The 20,129-nt window shown below is 43.9% G+C and overlaps 1 protein-coding gene across 2 annotated transcripts in view; it reads left to right on the forward strand.

The window, feature by feature from the left end:
• LOC136628991 (oocyte zinc finger protein XlCOF7.1-like) overlaps positions 1 to 13,231 on the forward strand; it is a 37,917-nt gene extending 24,686 nt beyond the window's left edge. For both annotated transcript variants that reach the window (XM_066605078.1, XM_066605079.1), the window contains one exon: positions 10,857 to 13,231. In XM_066605078.1, coding sequence (XP_066461175.1) covers positions 10,857 to 12,778 — 1,922 coding nt within the window. In that variant the 3' untranslated portion in view covers positions 12,779 to 13,231. The remainder of the gene's footprint in view (positions 1 to 10,856) is intronic.
• The last annotated feature ends 6,898 nt before the right edge of the window (positions 13,232 to 20,129 follow it).

Consider the following 20,129-nt stretch of genomic DNA (forward strand, 5'->3'; position numbering starts at 1 on the left):
GCGCTTACCTGAATCCCCGTGTTACGGTGACTTCTTACTTACCGGTTGAAGATGGCCGCCGGGATCTTCTCCCTCGGTGGACCGCAGGGCTTCTGTGCGGTCCATTGCCGATTCCAGCCTCCTGATTGGCTGGAATCGGCACGTGACGGGGCGGAGCTACACGGAGCCGGCATCCTGCACGAGCGGCCCCATTGAGAAAAGAAGAAGACCCGGACTGTGCAAGCGCGGCTAATTTGGCCATTAGACGGCGAAAATTAGTCGGCTCCATGGAAACGAGGACGCTAGCAACGGAGCAGGTAAGTGAAAAACTTCTTATAACTTCTGTATGGCTCATAATTAATGCACAATGTACATTACAAAGTGCATTAATATGGCCATACAGAAGTGTATAGACCCACTTGCTGCCGCGGGACAACCCCTTTAAGAGCGGTCAGACTATAAAACTTTCTGCCTGAGGACGTGGTGATGGCAAATTTGATAAGAGAGTTCAAGAGGGGCCTGGATGCCTTTCTTGAGTGATAAAATATTATATATTATAATGACTATTAACTTCAGAAGCGTCCAAAAAAAGGAAAATATCCAACAGCACTCACTTTATCCCCAAGTGATATATTACTGGGGAGGAGATTAATATGATAGACAAAAAATTGTAGTGTTATAATGCAAAGCCAGCCTCAGGGCCATGGACAAAAGACCCTTTAAAAGACCAAAGTAGAAAGCAGAGAGGTGGCAGCATAAACTGGGTGCAAAAACTCTTAGCTTAAAGGAACATATTTTATTGTTTCAATGTTATAAAAAGGCAACGTTTCGACCTTACTCAAGGTCTTTTTCAAGCCTATGAAGACAATACCAGACATAGCAATACATCAATACAAAGAAGATAAAAGTAGTTGACCAAATATTAAAACAAAAGAAAATTTAGTACATACCGTAACCTGGTGAAACAGAACATCACATCCATGTTCCGGATACCCACTGTGCACAACCACTGAGCTTATTAAATAGCCCTTTCCTTCATAGGCATTGTCTCAAGCAATGCGCATGTGCAAAGCATCTTATGCATTTATGTAAGCCAATATAGGACTATTAATGGATACCTTTCATTAATGGCTTTGTAACATATGCGGCTTGTAATATATAGATGTAGGCTCAGAGTCATTAATGATTAAGCATAAATACCCAAATGATGTCAAAAATAATTTTATTAATACTCGCAAAGACATGATAATAAGCAAAAGAAATAAAAAAAAAAAAACAAGTGCAAGAAAAAAACAATCATTTACTCAGTCAAAAAAAAAAATATATAGACCCATTATAATCATAAATGCATATAAGTATGTATAAAAATAACCCTATGAAGGGAAACCCAAAGAAAAGAAGAAAAAAAAAGCAGAGAAAGAAAAGAAAAAAAGGGAAAATAAAGAATGATCAATAAAAATAAAAAATCATGATGACAAAAATAAAAAATGAAAAAATAAAAAGGGAAAAAATAATAAAAAATGAAAAAAATAAATAGATAAAATATAAAAAAATAAATAAAAATTAAAAGTAAAAGGGAAGGAAAAATAAAATAAAAATAGGAAAAATAATAAAAACAAAAAAGTAAAACAAAAAGAAAAAAGAAAATCAGAAAAAAAAGGGGGGAGGGGGGAAGGGGGAAAAGGGAAGAAAAACTAGCCCATAGGGGCAGAAACAAAGAAAAAAGACAAAAGGGGGAGACGAACCAAAGTGCGGACCTCCTTATTACTTCAAAAAAGAGGGGGTTCAAAAAAACAAAGACTCAAAAAGTGGAAAGAAGTTGGTGCATAGTGGGCAGTGGGATGGCATGGAGATCATGCATCACCTATAAAGAGGAAAAGAGAAAAAAAGTGTTAAAAATGCATTAAATATGCAGGTCATGAATTCCAACAACATAATGGATTACACCTAAGCAGTCGAGAAGAGACATAACCTAAATAAATGGCATAAAATGATATTCTGCATTTAAGCCTTTAGGGGCCAATGTGTCCAGATCGTGTATCCATTTTAATTCCTTCTTTTTTAGAAGTAATTGACGGTCACCTCCCCTTACGGGAGGTGGGACATGGTCAATCACCTGGAAACGCAATTGGCTGATGGTATGCCTTTTTTCCACAAAATGTTTTGGAACTGGAAGTTCAATGTACTGGTTGCGAATCGTACTCTTATGGTTAATGATTCGAGTTCTCACCTCTAGAGTGGTTTCCCCAACATAACCTAAGCCGCAGGGACAGGTGATTAAATATACGGCAAAAGTAGTAGTACATGAAAAGCTCTCTTTAATCTTGAACCTATGACCTGTGTATGGATGACAAAAGCTAGAGCCCCGAATCATATTGCTACAGCATGAACAATTGTAGCAGGGGTAGTTTCCTTTTTTGAGTGGGGCTAGGACCCTCTGCGAGGACGTCAATTCTGGACAAAATAGCGGTTTAACGAGTTTATCCCTTAGGTTGGGAGCCCGCCTGTACGCCATAAATGGTTGATCTTTGAATTCGCTGATATTACTACAACCGTTAGTTAGTAAGGGCCAATGCTTATTAATAATCCCAGAGATTTTTCTACTCATAATCCCATAAGTGGAAACGAAAGGGATTTGATTAGTGCAGCTTTTGGTTTTAGGTAACAGCAAACTATCACGTTCCACTTCTTGTACTCTCCCTCAAGTGTCGTCAACCAAAGTAATGGGATAACCCCTCATCTTAAATTTATGACTCATCTCATCGAGTCTCCTGTTGACATGCATCTCGTCCGTCACTCTACGTACCCGTAGCATCTGGCTCAGAGGTAGGGACTCCAACATTTTGGGGGGATGAAAACTATTGTACAATAGAATGCTGTTCCTATCCGTTTTTTGGTAAACAAATCAGTTGACAGTTTATTATTATCCTTGTAAACCAATACATCAAGAAATTGTATTTTTTCTGTAGACGAGACCAAGGTGAACTGCAATTTCGGGTATACTGAATTCAAAAATCCCTGGAACTCATTTAGCCGTGTGGCATCACTATCCTAAATCAGGAAGATATCATGTATATATCTTAGCCATAGCCTTACATAAGGCCAGTATTGGGAAGTGTGCACATGTAGTTCCTCAAAACGACGCATGAATAGATTTGCGTACGCTGGGGCGACGTTAGAACCCATGGCTGTGCCCTGTCGCTGCCCGTAGTAAACACCCGCGAAGATGAAATTCTTCGCGAGTATAAACTCGAGCAGCGACAGGACAAAGCCAATGCAACCGCCCGAGAGTCCAGAGTCTCTCACATAGATTTCAACAGAGTCAAGACCCAACCGATGTTCAATGGAGGTGTAGAGAGAAGTCACATCGAATGAGGCCAATATTGTGTCAACATTGACCTCAACGTCACAAATTTTAAGCAAGAAGTCACTTGTGACACGTACATAAGAATCAGCACTGATAGAAAATGGCTGTAATACTCTATCGAGAAATTTAGCAGCATTACTGAAGATAGATTCACAACTAGAGACTATTGGTCTCCCTGGTGGATTAAGATCTTTTATGTATTTTGGGCAATATATAGAGGGTTGGAGACTTAGGATGTAGAACGTCAATGAATCGCTGTAAATCAGAATCGATTACATCATCCATAACAGCATCATTCAAAAGGATTCTAAGTTGGATCTGAAGCCTTGAGGTTGGATCAACCTTTAACACCTCATAAACTTCCCTATTGCTAAGCTGTTTCAAGATTTCATTGAGGTATTGTACCATGTCCATCACTACGGTTGCACCGCCCTTATCAGCTGCTTTTATAATGATAGATTTGTCGTTGGTAAGGGATTTAAGAGCTTCAAACTCTTGTTTACTCATGTTCTTCCTGCCAAACGTATTACCAGTTGTCTGACATCTCAACCCAGCAACATCCTTCTGAACAAATGAGACATATGCTTCAAGGCAAGGATTGGAGCAAGGTGGCTGATAGTGACTCTTGTTGCGCAGTCCAACCCCAGCCAGGGAAAAAACCCCATGGGGGTGTGACTGCGCAACAACGCCACCAGAGCCACTAGAGAAGGTGTTTTTCAATCGTAAGTTGCGGAAAAATCGCTTAAGGTCCAAATCTAATTGGAACCAGTCAATATGTCTAGTTTTAGGGCAAAAAGATAGGCCCTTAGCAAGTACCTCAGTCTCAAAAGTGGAAAGGGTTCTGGATGATATATTTACCACTAGAGTTATTTCTGTATCATCCGCCTCACCGGTGGTTGCTGGGTCGATGACCTTGTCTTGACTTGCGTGATTTCTTTTATTGGACCTCCAGTGCTTAACCCCTTAGTGACGAAGCCTGTTTGCGCCTTAGTGACGGAGCCAAATTTTGGAAATCTGACATGCGTCGTTCAACGTGGCATAACTCCGTAAAGGCTTTACATATCCCAGTGATTCTGACATTGTTTTTTTGCCACATGTTGTACTTCATTTAGATTGTAAAAAGAGACCGATATAATTTGTGTATATTTATTAAAAGTACCAATATTGGAAAAATTTTGAAAAAATTGTCATTTTTTCACATTTTCAACCGTAATATCTCAAATATGTCCAAACATACTGTACAAATTTTTGATAAGATATGTATTTCCATCTGTTTACTTTATTCTGAATGCACACTTGAAAAACTTTTGTGTTTTTTTTAACCATTTAGAGGACGTACAAATTTAACATTACTTTTCAGCATTTTGAGGAGCACTTTGTTTTCCTGCACCAAGCCAAGTTTGCAGAGGCTCATAAGTGTCAGAATAATAGATACACCCACAAATGACCCCATTTTAAAAACTACACCCCTTAGTGTATTCACTGAGGGGTGTCATGAGTATTTTGACCCCACCAGTTCTTTTCAGGAATTAGTTCAATTTAGGGGCCAAAAAATAAAATTTCATATTTTTGCAAATATGTCATTTTAAAGACATATTTTTTTCCTATAGAGCCCATGAAAATGAGGATTTACGCACCAAAATGGATACCCCCGTTTCTCCCGTGTTCAGAAACATACCCATTATGGCCCTAATCTTATGTCTGGATGCATAACGGGAGTCAAAATGAAAGGAGTAGTCGGTGTCTTTCAGAACATAAATTTTGCTTGAAGGCGTTTTAGGCCCCATAGCACTTTTGTAGAGCTCTTGAGTGGCCAAAACCAAAGAGAACCCCCACAAGTGACCCCATTTTGAAAACTAGACCCCTTAACGAATTTATCTAGGGGTGTACTGACCATTTTGACCCCACAGTTTTTGAATGAATTCAAGCCAAGCAAAAGGAAAAAATTGTGATTTTCATTTTTTTGTCAATTCTGTCATTTTAAAAACAGCTTTTTTTGTACAGCACACGCATGAATGAAGCCTTTCATCCCAAAATGGATACCCCTGTTTCTCCCGTGTTCAGAGACATACCCATTGTGGCCCTAATCTTATGTCTGGATGCACAATGGGGCCCAAAACGAAAGGAGTAGTCGGTGGCTTTAAGAACATAGATTTTCCTTGAAGGAGTTTTAGGCCCATAGCACTTTTGTAGAGCTCTTGAGCGGCCAAAATCAAAGAGAACCCTCACAAATGACCCCATTTTGAAAACTAGACCCCTTAATGAATTTATCTAGGGGTGTACTGCCCATTTTGAGCCCACAGTTTTTGAATGAATTGAAGCAAAGCAAAAGGAAAAAATTGTGATTTTCGTTTTTTTGGCAATTCTGTCGTTTTAAAAACTGCTTTTTTGGTACAGCACACACATGAATGAAGACTTGCACCCCAAAGTGGATACCCCTGTTTGTCCCGTGTTCAGAGACATACCCATTGTGGCCCTAATCTTTTGTCTGGATGCACAACGGGGCCCAAAATGAAAGGAGTAGTCGGTGGCTTTCAGAACAGAAATTTAGCATGAAGGTGATTTAGACCCCATTGCACACTTGTAGAGCCCTTGAGCGGCCAAAACGACAGAGAACCCCCACAAATGATCCCATTTTGAAAACTAGACCCCCTAACGAATTTACCTAGGGGTGTACTGTGTATTTTTACCCTACAATTTTTGAATAAATCTAAGCAAAGCAGTAGGAAAAAAATTACAATTTTCATTTTTTTGGCAGTTGTATCAATTTAAAAACTGTTTTTTTTGTACAGCACACATAGGGATGAAGACTTTCACCCCAAAATGGATACCCCTGTTTGTCCCGTGTTCAGAACCATACCCCTTGTGGCCCTAATCTACTTAAAGGACGCATGGCTAGGCCTATAATGGAAGGAGCACCCGTTGGATTTTAGGGTACAACGGAATAAATTCCAGGCCCTATTGCCCACTTATAGAGTCATTGAGCGTCCAAAACTATAAAGACCCCCACAAATATCCCCATTTTAAAAACTAGACCCCTTAACGAATTCATTTAGGGGTGTACTGCGTATTTTGACCACACAGTATTTGAATAAATTTCAGCAAAGCAGAAGAAAAAAATTACAATTTTCATTTTTTTGGCAATTTTGTCAATTTAAAAACTTTTTTTTTTGTACAGTTTACATAGGAATGAAGACGTTCACCCCAAAATGGATACCCCCGTTTGTCCCGTGTTCAAAAACATACCCATTGTGGCCCTAATCTACTTACAGGAAACATGGCAAGGCCTGTAATGGAGGGAACACCGGTTGGATTGCAGGGCATAACTGAATAAATTCCAGGCCCCATTGCTCATTTGTACGGAATAAAAATTGACTCCCTAAAATCCCCCCCCCCCTCCACGCCCTTTTCGGCGTTCCCCAAATCTTAGATAAAAGTAATAATGTGAACTGTGTAGTATTTCCAAAGACGGGTAATTATGGAGGCTGGTTGGGATGGGCACATGGGGCAATAAAACCGGGTATCCCCCCCTCCTCTCATGCTTTTTGGGAGTCATTTTTTGACCTCAGTGGCGGGGATGGGGTGTAAAAAGTGGCGCTCTGTGAGCCTTTGTAAGCTTGATGAGGTGCGGCGGTCTCACACAGAAGACGCTCAACAAGCTGCTCCTGGAACTGCAGGAAGGCGAGCGTTCCCGGGGCTTCTTGTAAATTGCGTATTACAGGTAGCGGTCTGAATAACGCCAGGCTCACGCAGCCGTAGGTGGATCCCAGCTGTGAGCCCGGCTGTGACCCTGCGTACGGCCGCGTAATGTACTGCGCATAACTGCGTACTTACACGGGCGGTCATGTGCAGTACACTTTTTTTTTGTTGTTTGTATTTCCCGCACCGTCGCTTAGCGATGACGCGGGTACCCGCAGTCCGTATACAACGTAGTTGCGTATGGGCTGCGGGTATATCCGCGACCATGGAGCACAATGGGCTCTATGTTGCGGATATCCGCGGTAAAATAGAACCTGCTGCGTTCTCTTTTCTGCGAGTGGATTACGCAATTCCAACCCACTAATGTGAGCGGAATTGTGTAATCCAATGCGATTGATCTGCGTATTACCGCGGATCAGACGCATGCGGAATCCGTAATTCCTATCCGGTCATGTGAGACCGGCCAAAGGTAGATCGCTACCATTTTTTCACGTGACCGGGGACCGCTCAACGAGGCCACCCGTCACTGCTCCAGTCTCTCGGTGACCGTTGGTCGCCGAGAGCAAGGAGATATTAAGTTTCCTGTGCTCCCCGACTCCTGCACATGTGTCCGGTGTTTTGCCAGCGGTCGCATGCGCAGAATACGGGAAAGTTCACGGAAGAAGATTGCGTCGGGGTGCAAATATGGAGGCCTCCGGTAAAAAATTTTATCTCCTCTCACCGATCGCATCGGTGAGGGGAGATGAACCTTCCCCTTTTTTTAACTTTTACGTGATCGCCATTATTCTTTGGATAACGGCGAACACGTGATCAGGAACCGCTCACCGCGGCCCTCCGTGAAATCTCCAGGCTCTCGGCTAAGTTTTGTAGCCAGGAGCAGGGAGATTTTAAAAAACCACGGCTTTTGCGCATGCGCCTGCCACATTGGCGACGGGCGCGTGCGCAGAAGCTGGGGTGAGGTCCGCGGATAAATCCGCAGGCCTTAGGTACGTCATTTCATCCTCCCTCACGGATATGATCCGTGGGGGGAGATGAAACGCAAGCTTTTTTTAACTTTTTAAAACTTTTTTTTTACTTTTTGCACTTTTTTTTTTTTACCTTTTACCCCTTTTTTTATTTTTTTTTTTTTTACTTTTTGCACTTTTTTTTTTACTTTACATGATCACTGTCATCCATTGGATGACAGTGATCATGTCCCTGGTGACATCCCTCTGCTCTTGGCTACACATGGCAGCCAGGAGCAGAGCAATTTTGAATTTCCCGGGGCTCGAGCCCCTCTGTGCACGCGCCCGATGTCAATCATCGGGCGCGCATGCGCAGACGGGGATTTCGGGTCCCGGGACATCGGGACATCGCAGAGGACCGGGGGTGAGTATCTTCACCTCCCCTCATGGATCCGATCCATGAGGGGAGGTGAAACTTTACTTTTGTTTTACTTTTTAAACTTTTTCGCGATCACCGCTATCGCAATGGATAGCGGTGATCGCGGGCCCGGGGACCGCTCGCAGTGGTCCCCGGTAACACCTCCTGGTTCCCGGCTACCTTCAGGAGCCGGGAGCCAGGAGATTTTAAATTTGCCGGGGACACCCGGGCTTCTGCGCGTGCGCGTGACGTCATCGTCAGGCGCGCATGCGCAGAAGGCCGCCGGCGGGTCCGGGAGGACCAGATCTCCGGGGGACACCGCCGACAAGCCGTGTGAGTATTTTCAGCTGCCGTGATGGATCCGATCCATCATAGCAGCTGAATTACTACTTTTTTACACCGTTTTATTTACTTTTTTGCGATCGGCGCTATTCATTTTATAGCGCCGATCGCAATGCCGGGGGGGACTGCCCGCATCCTGGGATGACAGCTCCATGCTGTCGGCTACCTGCGGGCACCGAGAGCATGGAGCTGTCACGTCCTCAGGCCAGTGGGCATCAATCCAAAGAGGATGCATAAAACTACGTCCTCTAGGATTTAGGCCCACTTTCTGAGGACGTAGTTTCCCGATGGGGCCGTCGTTAAGGGGTTAATGCCTCCTCGTCGCTGGCGGTTTCGAAGTCGTCTTTCTTTTTCCGTTTGTTGGATGTCATCCGTCCTAAAAAAGGTTGTTTAGAAGAAGATGGTTCTCGAAAAGAATCATCAGTACAATAAGATCGATTCGGTGAGCGATTAGTCCTTCTATAGTTTCTTTATCTTCTTGATTTCGACCTCCCTCGATTGCTGTTAGTTCCCTGATTGCGGCCATTATGCGTTCTGCGTGATTGCCAACTAAAGACCGTTCCTTCTTCATAGTCCTGCAGATCCTGAAACCATTTCATTCTCTTTGTCTCTTCTGAATAATATTATATTATAATGACTATTAACTTCAGAAGCGTCGGTGGTCCAGGGATTGTTCAGATTGCTCGACTGGAGTCAGGAAGGAATTTTTTTTACCTTAAATGGGGAAAATTGGCTTCTACCTCATTGTGTTTTTTTTTCCCTTCCTCTGTATCAACATTGGGGGTGAATAGGCTGAACTGGATGGACATAGGTCTTTTTTCGGCTTTACATACTTTGTTACCTATGCAGGTTGGAGGGTACATTAGCAAGGATGCGTGGGAACTAAGCAAAATATACTGTTAATTGGGGGTAGTGGCTAAAGTCATAACTCTAGTCTTCTACCGTGTGTTAACATTACATAAGCTCATTGAGTTTTTAGATAGAACCTTACTGGAGGGGGTCCAGATTTGTAAGCCATCTGTTATCCTGGTATGTTTATTATGTTTTTATCTATTTAAAAATGAAGAAGAAATTGAGTTCTTAGATGTATAGTTGTTTATCAGCTGCAATTATCTTTGATGAGACTTCATGTATCATTATTTTTTAATTGTAACAATCCTTTCCTGTTCAATAAAATTTCTAGGGAAAAAAAATATTAGTGACATCATATCTATAACATTCTTAAATACAATGGCTCAGCTCCAGTATATCTGAAGTAATGCAGTCACCATATTATGGTCCCATACCAGCTCTGCACTGTAATCACTATCACTGTATACTTACCTCTCGTGATTACAGGTTGCATATTCTCTGATTGGTGCTCCCCATCTTCATCTGGGTGCAGACCGCAATGATGACTTCTTCCATTCATTACTTGTCTCTTTCCACACTCCTATCCTGCCAAGAAGCTCAATATCCTCTGTGGCCCTATAAAGTAACATTTCCCCCTATGTGGCCTATTAAAGTTACAGTGCCCACTCTGTGGCCTTTAAAGCATACAGTGTTTACTCTAACCCCTGAAACTTATAGTGCCCACTCTGTGTATGTCCCTTCATCGAAAGTCTTCACAAGCCAAACAAATCTCTTTGTCACTCATAGCCTTCCTGGTCCAAATTATGCTTTTATCAGTGCAGAAGCTGATTCCTTCCCTCTATCCTACTCTCTGTAAAGTACTACCAGATAGAGGTGGAAGTTAACCTTTACACCGAGAAGAACAGCATACAGATGGGCCGGACTATTAGGGACAAAGAGACTTGTGTATCTTGCACAGACTTTTAAAGAGGACCTGATGAGTCAGCCATGGAACAGGGGGCCTGCCCATTTGGCCTTGAGTGCCAGTCAAGTGGTCTGCCTACATTAGAGCCACACTACTGCTGGTGGCCTAACATCAGCAACGACTGATTGTGATCTGTTTTGTTACCATTGTTCTTGTTAATAATTACATTTTGCTACAAGGCTTGTAATTTGTTTGAAAATATGTATTTTGTAATGTTATAAAATACCAATATATATCTTTTTAAGATTCAGATTATTCAAAAAATAGTAAAATTAGTTTTATTCTTGGCAGATGACGGTACCAGGAGCTCAGAGGGATGTCTAATATCTGCAGATTGTAAAGCAGAAGATTGTGGTATCACACAAGACACATATGAAGAGCCTGCCGTTATCCCAGATATCCCCTCAGCCCTTCACAGCAAAGATCAATCATCTGATCCTCTGGTACAGGTCTCAACTTCTGATTCATCACAGACTGATAAGCAGAATAAAAGTCACAGAAAGGGAAAATATCGAGGAGCTCACACAATGAAGAAGCCATATTCATGTTCAGAATGTGGGAAATGTTTTACAGCAAAATCATATCTTATTACACATACAAGGAGTCACACAGGAGAGAAGCCATTTTTATGTTCAGAATGTGGGAAATGTTTTACAACAAAATCAAATCTTGCCACACATCAGAGAAGTCACACGGGGGAGAAGCCCTTTACTTGTACTGAATGTGGGAAATCTTTTTCAGTGAAATCATATCTTCTTAAACATCAGAAAATTCACACAGGGGAGAAGACATTTTCCTGCTTAGAATGCGGGAAATGTTTTACCCGGAAAACACATCTTGTTTCACATCAGAGAACTCACACAGGGGAGAAGCCATTTTCGTGTTCTGAATGTGGGAAATGTTTTACAATGAAATCATCTCTTGTTAAACATAAGAGAAGTCACACAGGAGAGAAGCCATTTGCATGTTCAGAATGCGGGAAATGTTTTAAAATGAAATCATCTCTTGTTAAACATAAGAGAAGTCACACAGGGGAGAAGCCATTTTCTTGTTCAGAATGTAAAAAATGTTTTACCCAGAAAGCAATTCTTGTTAGACATCAGAGAATTCACACAGGAGAAAAGCCATTTTCTTGTTCAGAATGTAAAAAATGTTTTACCCAGAAAGCAATTCTTGTTAGACATCAGACAATTCACACAGGAGAGAAACCATTTTCTTGTTCAGAATGTGGGAAATGTTTTACATGGAAAAAAACTCTATTTAGACATCAGAGAAGTCACACAGGAGAGAAACCATTTTCTTGTTCAGAATGTGAAAAATGTTTTACCCAGAAAGCACTTCTTGTTACACATCAGAGAATTCACACAGGAGCGAAGCTCTTTACTTGTTCAGAATGTGGAAAATGTTTTACCCAGAAAGCACATCTAGTCACGCATCAGAGAAGTCACACAGGAGAGAAACCATTTTCTTGTTCAGAATGTGAAAAATGTTTTACCCAGAAAGCACTTCTTGTTACACATCAGAGAATTCACACAGGAGTCAAGCTCTTTACTTGTTCAGAATGTGGGAAATGTTTTACAGTGAAATCATCTCTTGTTACGCATCAGAGAACTCACACAGGAGAGGTCTTCACTTGTTCAGAATGTGGGAAATGTTTTACAGTGAAATCATCTTTTGTTATGCATCAGAGAATTCACACAGGAGAGAAGCTCCTCACTTGTTCAAAATGTGGGAGATGTTTTGCCCAGAAAACACATCTTGCTGCACATCAGAGAATTCACACAGGGGAGAAGCCATTTTCTTGTTCTGAATGTGGAAAATGTTTTATCCAGAAAGCACATCTTGTTACACATCAGAGAATTCACACAGGAGAGGTCTTTACTTGTTCAGAATGTGGGAAATGTTTTACAGTGAAATCATCCCTTGTTACGCATCAGAGAATTCACACAGGAGAGAAGCTCTTTACTTGTTCAGAATGTGGGAAATGTTTTACATGGAAAAAAACTCTATTTAGACACCAGAGAAGTCACACAGGGGAGAAGCCATTTTCTTGTTCAGAATGTGGAAAATGTTTTATCCAGAAAGCACATCTTGTTACACATCAGAGAAGTCACACAGGAGAGAAGCCTTTTACTTGTACTGCATGTGGGAAATGTTTTAAACAAAAAACACACCTTGTTACACATCAGAGAATTCACACAGGAGAGAAGTGATTCCTTATTCTAATTGGAAGACTAATAAAAGAAGATAAAAATACTAATAAAATAGGAAAAATCTAAGATAAGATACACAATCAGAAGAAGGATAAAAGTAAAATAGCATTTATATCAAAATCTAGCAGTCAGCATGCAAATATAAGAGGAATTCTAAAGAAGAACTGGACGATTCTGAGAAATGACCCATTCCTAGAAAAATTAATGGATGAAAACCTGAATATATATATTAGAAGGAACAAAACAATACAAAATATTCGATTCCCATCCTGCCCAGGAAAAAAGAAGAATAACAAAACAATAGGAAACCCCCCCAATGAGAGTACTTACTCCAGGAGTATGAGGTGTGGAAAAAAGAAATGCAAGTGCTGTTCCTGCATATCACACAGAAGAAAAGAAATCCGGCTGGACCAAGAGACAATAAGATTAAAACAAAGGATGAACTGCCAGACCAATTCTATTATATGTTTAATAGATTTATTGCCCATGGAGTACACCAATGTGGATTAAAAAGAGCACCTATAGAACATATACTGTCTCAATCAATCCATGATCTGCGCAAAAAGGAAATGTTCTGGCTATTCCAGTTAAAAGCATTCCTTCTAGAGACCGTGTGCAGTACTGTTGAGGCTGCTTTTAGCAGTGTTGCACTTTTTTTTTTTTTTCTATATCGGCCGTGCAGAGCATTGCGTCCTCAGTCTGCAGTCATTGTACATAGTATAGGGCCAGTACTGGTGAGGCAGGGACAGTGGGAAAGGTGAAAGAGATATACTGTCTATATAGGCAGTGGGCTTTTTCAAACAAATTTTGGAAAAATACTATATTTGGGCTGCCTGTGACCGTCTTCAGTGTACTGCATGTCTGCTGGGGGTAGTAGTCCTAATTAATACGCAGCTAAGTGTTACAGCAGGCTTGCGCAAAATTGTTTCCTGGCTCTGCGTTGCCCGTTACATCACCGCCGTCATCCCGTCCAGAGGGAAACAGTATACATATATACGCTGCCTACAGTATCTGTCTGCTGTCTCAGCTCAGCCTTTAAAAAAATAGAAGCAAAATACTTAAGGCCTACTAGTGGCCTTTGGACACTTGACTGCTTCTGCGCTGTGAATTCCACTAGCTCAGTCATACGCACCTACGTCTCACTACAGGCTTGCGCAAAAATCTTTCCTGGCTCTACTGTGCGTTCCATAAGCGAAGTCAGCCTCCAACCACAGGCCAATAAGCGGCACATTTTATTACAGCGTTCTGTTTCTGCACTACTGGTAATACACCATGCTGAGGGGTAGGGGTAAGCCTAGAGGATGTGGACGCGGGCGAGGACGCGGAGACCCAAGTCAGGGTGTGGGCACAGGCCGAGCTCCTGATCCAGGTGCATCGCAGCCGACTGCTGCGGGATTAGGAGAGAGGCACGTTTCTGGCGTCCCCAGATTCATCTCACAATTAATGGGTCCACGCGGTAGACCTTTATTAGAAAATGAGCAGTGTGAGCAGGTCCTGTCGTTGATGGCAGAAAGTGCATCCAGCAATCTATTGACCACCCAGAGTTCTACGCCGTCCACTGCTGCAACTCTGAATCCTCTGGCTGCTGCTCCTCCTTCCTCCCAGCCTCCTCACTCCATTACAATGACACATTCTGAGGAGCAGGCAGACTCCCAGGAACTGTTCTCGGGCCCTTGCCCAGAATGGCCAGCAATGGTTCCTCTCCCACCGGAGGAGTTTGTCGTAACTGATGCCCAACCTTTGGAAAGTTCCCGGGGTCCGGGGGATGAGGCTGGGGACTTCCGGCAACTGTCTCAAGAGCTTTCAGTGGGTGAGGAGGACGACGACGATGAGACACAGTTGTCTATCACTCAGGTAGTAGTAATTGCAGTAAGTCCGAGGGAGGAGCGCACAGAGGATTCGGAGGAAGAGCAGCAGGACGATGAGGTGACTGACCCCACCTGGTTTGCTAAGCCTACTGAGGACAGGTCTTCAGAGGGGGAGGCAAGTGCAGCAGCAGGGCAGGTTGGGAGAGGCAGTGCGGTGGCCAGGGGTAGAGGCAGGGCCAGACCGAATAATCCACCAACTGTTTCCCAAAGCGCCCCCTCGCGCCATGCCACCCTGCAGAGGCCGAGGTGCTCAAAGGTCTGGCAGTTTTTCACTGAGATTGCAGACGACCGACGAACTGTGGTGTGCAAGGTCTGTCGCGCCAAGATCAGCCGTGGAGCCACCACCACCAGCATGCGCAGACATATGATGGCCAAGCACCCCACAAGGTGGGACGAAGGCCGTTCACCACCTCCGGTTTGCACCACTGCCTCTCCCCCTGTGCCCCAACCTGCCACTGAGATCCAACCCCCCTCTGAGGACACAGGCACTACCGTCTCCCGGCCTGCACCCACACCCTCACCTCCGCTGTCCTCGGCCCCATCCAGCAATGTCTCTCAGCGCACGGTTCAGCCGTCGCTAGCGCAAGTGTTTGAGCGCAAGTACGCAGCCACGCACCCGCACGCTCAAGCGTTAAACGTGCACATAGCCAAATTGATCAGCCTGGAGATGCTGCCGTATAGGCTTGTGGAAACGGAGGCTTTCAAAAACATGATGGCGGTGGCGGCCCCGCGCTACTCGGTTCCCAGTCGCCACTACTTTTCCCGATGTGCCGTCCCAGCCCTGCACGGCCCACGAACTGCTGCAGGGTCTGACAGAGCAGACCGCTGGCTTTCGCCGCTGAGCCTCCAACCGGGCATGGTCGTGTGTGACAACAGCCGTAACCTGGTGGCGGCTCTGCAGCTCGGCAGCCTCACGCACGTGCCATGCCTGGCCCACGTCTTTAATTTGGTGGTTCAGCGCTTTCTGAACTCGCGCTGTATGCCCTGGAGGTGCTTGCTTGTCCTGCGGCTGGCGTCTTGTCAGAGAGGGTGTTTAGTGCGGCTGGGGGAATCATCACGGATAAGCGTACCCGCCTGTCAACCGACAGTGCCGACAGGCTTACAATCATAAAGATGAACAAAGCCTGGATTTCCCCAGACTTCTCTTCTCCACCAGCGGACAGCAGCAATACCTAAACAATACGTAGGCTGCACCCGCGGATGGAAGCATCGTTCTCTATCACCATAAAAACAGGGACCTTTTAACTTCATCAATCTGTGTATTCTATTCATCCTCCTCCTCCTGCTCCTCCTCCTGAAACCTCACGTAATCACGCCGAACGGGCAATTTTTCTTAGGCCCACAAGGCTCAGTCATATAACTTTTGTAAACAATGTTTATACGTTTCAATTCTCAATTCAATAAAGCGTTGAAACTTGCACCTGAACCAATTTTTATTTTAACTGGGCCGCCTACAGGCCTAGTTACAAATTAAGCCACATTAACCAAAGCGATTAATGGGTTTCACCTGCCCTCTTGGTTGGGCATGGGCAATTTTTCTGAAGTACATTTGTACTGTTGGTACACCAATTTTTTGGGGCCCTCGTCAACATTGTAATCCTAGTAATTTTTAGCCCACCTGCATTAAAGCTGACGTTACCTCAGCTGTGCTGGGCACTGCAATGGGATATATTTATGTACCGCCGGTGGGTTCCAGGGAGCCACCCATGCTGTCGGTCCACACGGAGTTGTAACTGCATATGTCCACTTCTAAAGAACCCCAGTCTGACTGGGGCATGCAGCGTGGGCCGAAGCCCACCTGCATTAAACCTGACGTTACCTCAGCTGTGCTGGGCACTGCAATGGGATATATTTATGTACCGCCGGTGGCTTCCTGGGACCCACCCATGCTGTCGGTCCACACGGAGTTGTAACTGCATGTGTATACTTCTAAAGAACCCCAGTCTGACTGGGGCATGCAGTGTGGGCCGAAGCCCACCTGCATTAAACCTGACGTTACCTCAGCTGTGATGGGCAATGCAATGGGATTTATTTATGTACCGCCGGTGGGTTCCAGGGAGCCACCCATGCTGTGGGTCCACAGGGACTTCACATTAGGGATTTGTACCTGCCAGTGTCTATGTATTAAAAACCCCGGTCAGACTGGGGCATGCAGTGTGGGCCGAAGACCACCTGCATTTAATCGGACGTTACCTCAGCTGTGATGGGCAATGCAATGGGATATATTTATGTACCGCCGGTGGCTTCCTGGCACCCACCCATGCTGTCGGTCCACACGGAGTTGTAACTGCATGTGTTCACTTCTAAAGAACCCCAGTCTGACTGGGGCATGCAGTGTGGGCCGAAGCCCACCTGCATTAAACCTGACGTTACCTCAGCTGTGATGGGCAATGCAATGGGATTTATTTATGTACAGCCGGTGGGTTCCAGGGAGCCACCCATGCTATGGGTTCACACGGAATTCCCATTGCGGAGTTGTACCTGCCTGTGACTATTTATAAAAAACCCCGGTCTGACTGGGGCATGCAGACACCTTGACAGAATGAATAGTGTGTGGCACATGGGTTCCCCATTGCTATGCCCACGTGTGCAGCTCCTGATGGAGGTGGCACAGGATTGGATTTCTCATTGCTTCTGTACAGCATTGTGGGCTATCGCCCCGCCCCTTTTAAAGAGGGTCGCTGCCTGGCCGTGCCAACCCTCTGCAGTGTGTGCCTGCGGTTCCTCCTCATGGCAGATGCACTTATAAATAGACATGAGGGTGGTGTGGCTATGAGGCCAGCGTGTGGCATGAGGGCAGCTGAAGGCTGCGCAGGGACACTTTGGTGTGCGCTGTGGACACTGGGTCGTGCGGGGGGGGGGAGTTGGGCAGCATGTAACCCAGGAGAAGTGGTAGCGGAGTGTCATGCAGGCAGTGATTGTGCTTTGTTGGAGGTAGTGTGGTGCTTAGCTAAGGTATGCCTTGCTAATGAGGGTTTTTCAGAAGTAAAAATTGTTGGGAGGGGGGGGGGCAATCTTGCCGCTATTGTGGCTTAATAGTGGGACCTGTGAACTTGAGATGCAGCCCAACATGTAGCCCCTCGCCTGCCCTATCCATTGCTGTGTCGTTCCCATCACTTTCTTGAATTGCCCAGATTTTCACAAATGAAAACCTTAGCGAGCATCGGCGATATACAAAAATGCTCGAGTTGCCCATTGACTTCAATGGGGTTCGTTACTCGAAACGAACCCTTGAGCTGCGATGATTTCGTCTCGAGTAACGAGCACCCGAGCATTTTGGTACTCGCTCATCTCTAATTCCTTCCTAAAGGTTTAAATGAACTGCTAGAAAAAATAAGACCAAAAATAAAAAAGCATTTCAACGACTGAATAATATACACATCGGACTGCAGTGACGTCACTGGTATACCTATTTAATAGGATGTATTCAATACAATTGATTTTTCTATAACTTGTGTTATATTGCATATTCTTAAGTATAGAGATTACATTTTAGTGACTGAGACCTCTGATTCTTAATGCTGTAAATGTGAAGGTCCATAGAACTGTCTGTAGCTAGTTATATCAATGCATTGCAGTGACGCCCCCTAGCTAGAATGAAATGGAATGCACACTGCGCTCCAATGAGCTATGAAGCATATGGGAATTCGGAAGGCACGCTACTTTCCACGTGATGGTCATGTGAGTTACGTCGCACACAGCGGTAAACCCTCCCCGTAGATGACGTCACACAAACAACCCGGCATCTAACACGGACCTCCTGAAGTACCTGTTCTTATATATGGGTGTTAAATATACTTGGAAAAGGTGCTTGCCAGTGCCAAAATGAGTTGCAGGTGTTTGAATAAACTATGGTTATAAGAACCATTTGATCATTGGGACATTCTTCTAGACCCCAGTTTTATTGACATATCTATCTATATATATATACTAGCGTACCCGTCGCGCGTTGCTGCGAAGACAGACATACATTCGTTTTTATATATCTAGATGACGGCAGCAGCGACCACTGAGGTTTTGTAGGCCGCTGCTTCCCCCTTGCAGGCTGAATAAAATAGCCGTTGTGTGGAACATCCAATTTATCCGGCTGCTGTGGCTTCTTGGGAAGATAGCCTAGTACATGTTTGCCCACTTCCAACTCCAATGGAGACTGACTGTAAATGGCTGGCGTGCTCTAGTATTTATGGTTTCAAGCTGTACGTGTCATTGCATACAGTCTATCTATCTATCTATCTATCTATCTATCTATCTATCTATCAGGGTTATTGCATACAGTCTATCTATCTATCTATCTATCTATCTATCAGGGTTATTGCATACAGTCTATCTATCTATCTATCTATCTATCTATCTATCTATCTATCTATCTATCAGGGTTATTGCATACAGTCTATCTATCTATCTATCTATCTATCTATCTATCTATCTATCAGGGTTATTGCATACAGTCTATCTATCTATCTATCAGGGTTATTGCATACAGTCTATCTATCTATCTATCTATCTATCTATGACATCAGGAAATGAGAGAATTAGATTCCGTACGTAAAATTTGAACGCTAATTCTTTGGCGCTTTGAATTGAATAATCGAGTTGGGAACCATTAACTTTTCCTATTTATGACATAACCAATGCTCGTGCCAAATTTCAAGTTTCTATGACATCGGGAAGTGAGAGAATTAAATTCCGTACATAAAATTTGGACGCTAATTCTTTTGCGCTTAGAATTGAATAATCGAGTTGGGATGAGACATAAGGCCTTGCCCATAAGCATTCCCCAACCTTCAAGAACTGAACCTACCTACCTGAATGAGATTTTGTAGGAGCTGCTTCCCCCTTGCGGGCTGAATAAAATAGCCGTTGGGTGGAACATACAATTTATCCGGCTGCTGTGGCTTCTTAGGAAGATATCCTAGTACTTGTTTACCCACTTCCAACTCCAATGGTAATTGGCTGGCGTGCTCTAGTGGTTCCAAGCTGTACGTGTCATAATAGAGCCTTAATGACATCACAATGCAGCTTTATAGAACATGTTGGGGCATGTTCAAGGGCGTCCGATGTTGATGACATCAGTGATGACATCACAATAGCAGGTGGCTTACTTATTCGATCTACGTGGGGGGGGGGCGTAACTTTCGACGACGCTCGCGCGCCATTTATCGTAGGATATTTGTACTATGCCTATAATCTTCCCAGGAGTGTACTCAACAACTTCCCAAAGTTTCATGGCGATCGGATGAATGGTGTAGTAGCGCATAAAGGACAAACAGGCAGACAGACATACATTCAATTTTATATATATAGATATATATAAAGCTGAAAGCCCTCACTGACTGACTGACTCACTGACTGACTGACTGACTCACTGACTCGCCAAAAGTTCACCAACTTCCTAATGTCGTAGAAACATGAAATTTGGCACAAGCATAGATTATCTCCAAAATAGGAAAAGAAATTGGGTACCAACTCGATTATTCAATTCT

The sequence above is a fragment of the Eleutherodactylus coqui genome, chromosome 5 (genome assembly GCF_035609145.1).
Source record: "Eleutherodactylus coqui strain aEleCoq1 chromosome 5, aEleCoq1.hap1, whole genome shotgun sequence".
NCBI classification, from domain to species: Eukaryota; Metazoa; Chordata; class Amphibia; order Anura; family Eleutherodactylidae; genus Eleutherodactylus; species Eleutherodactylus coqui.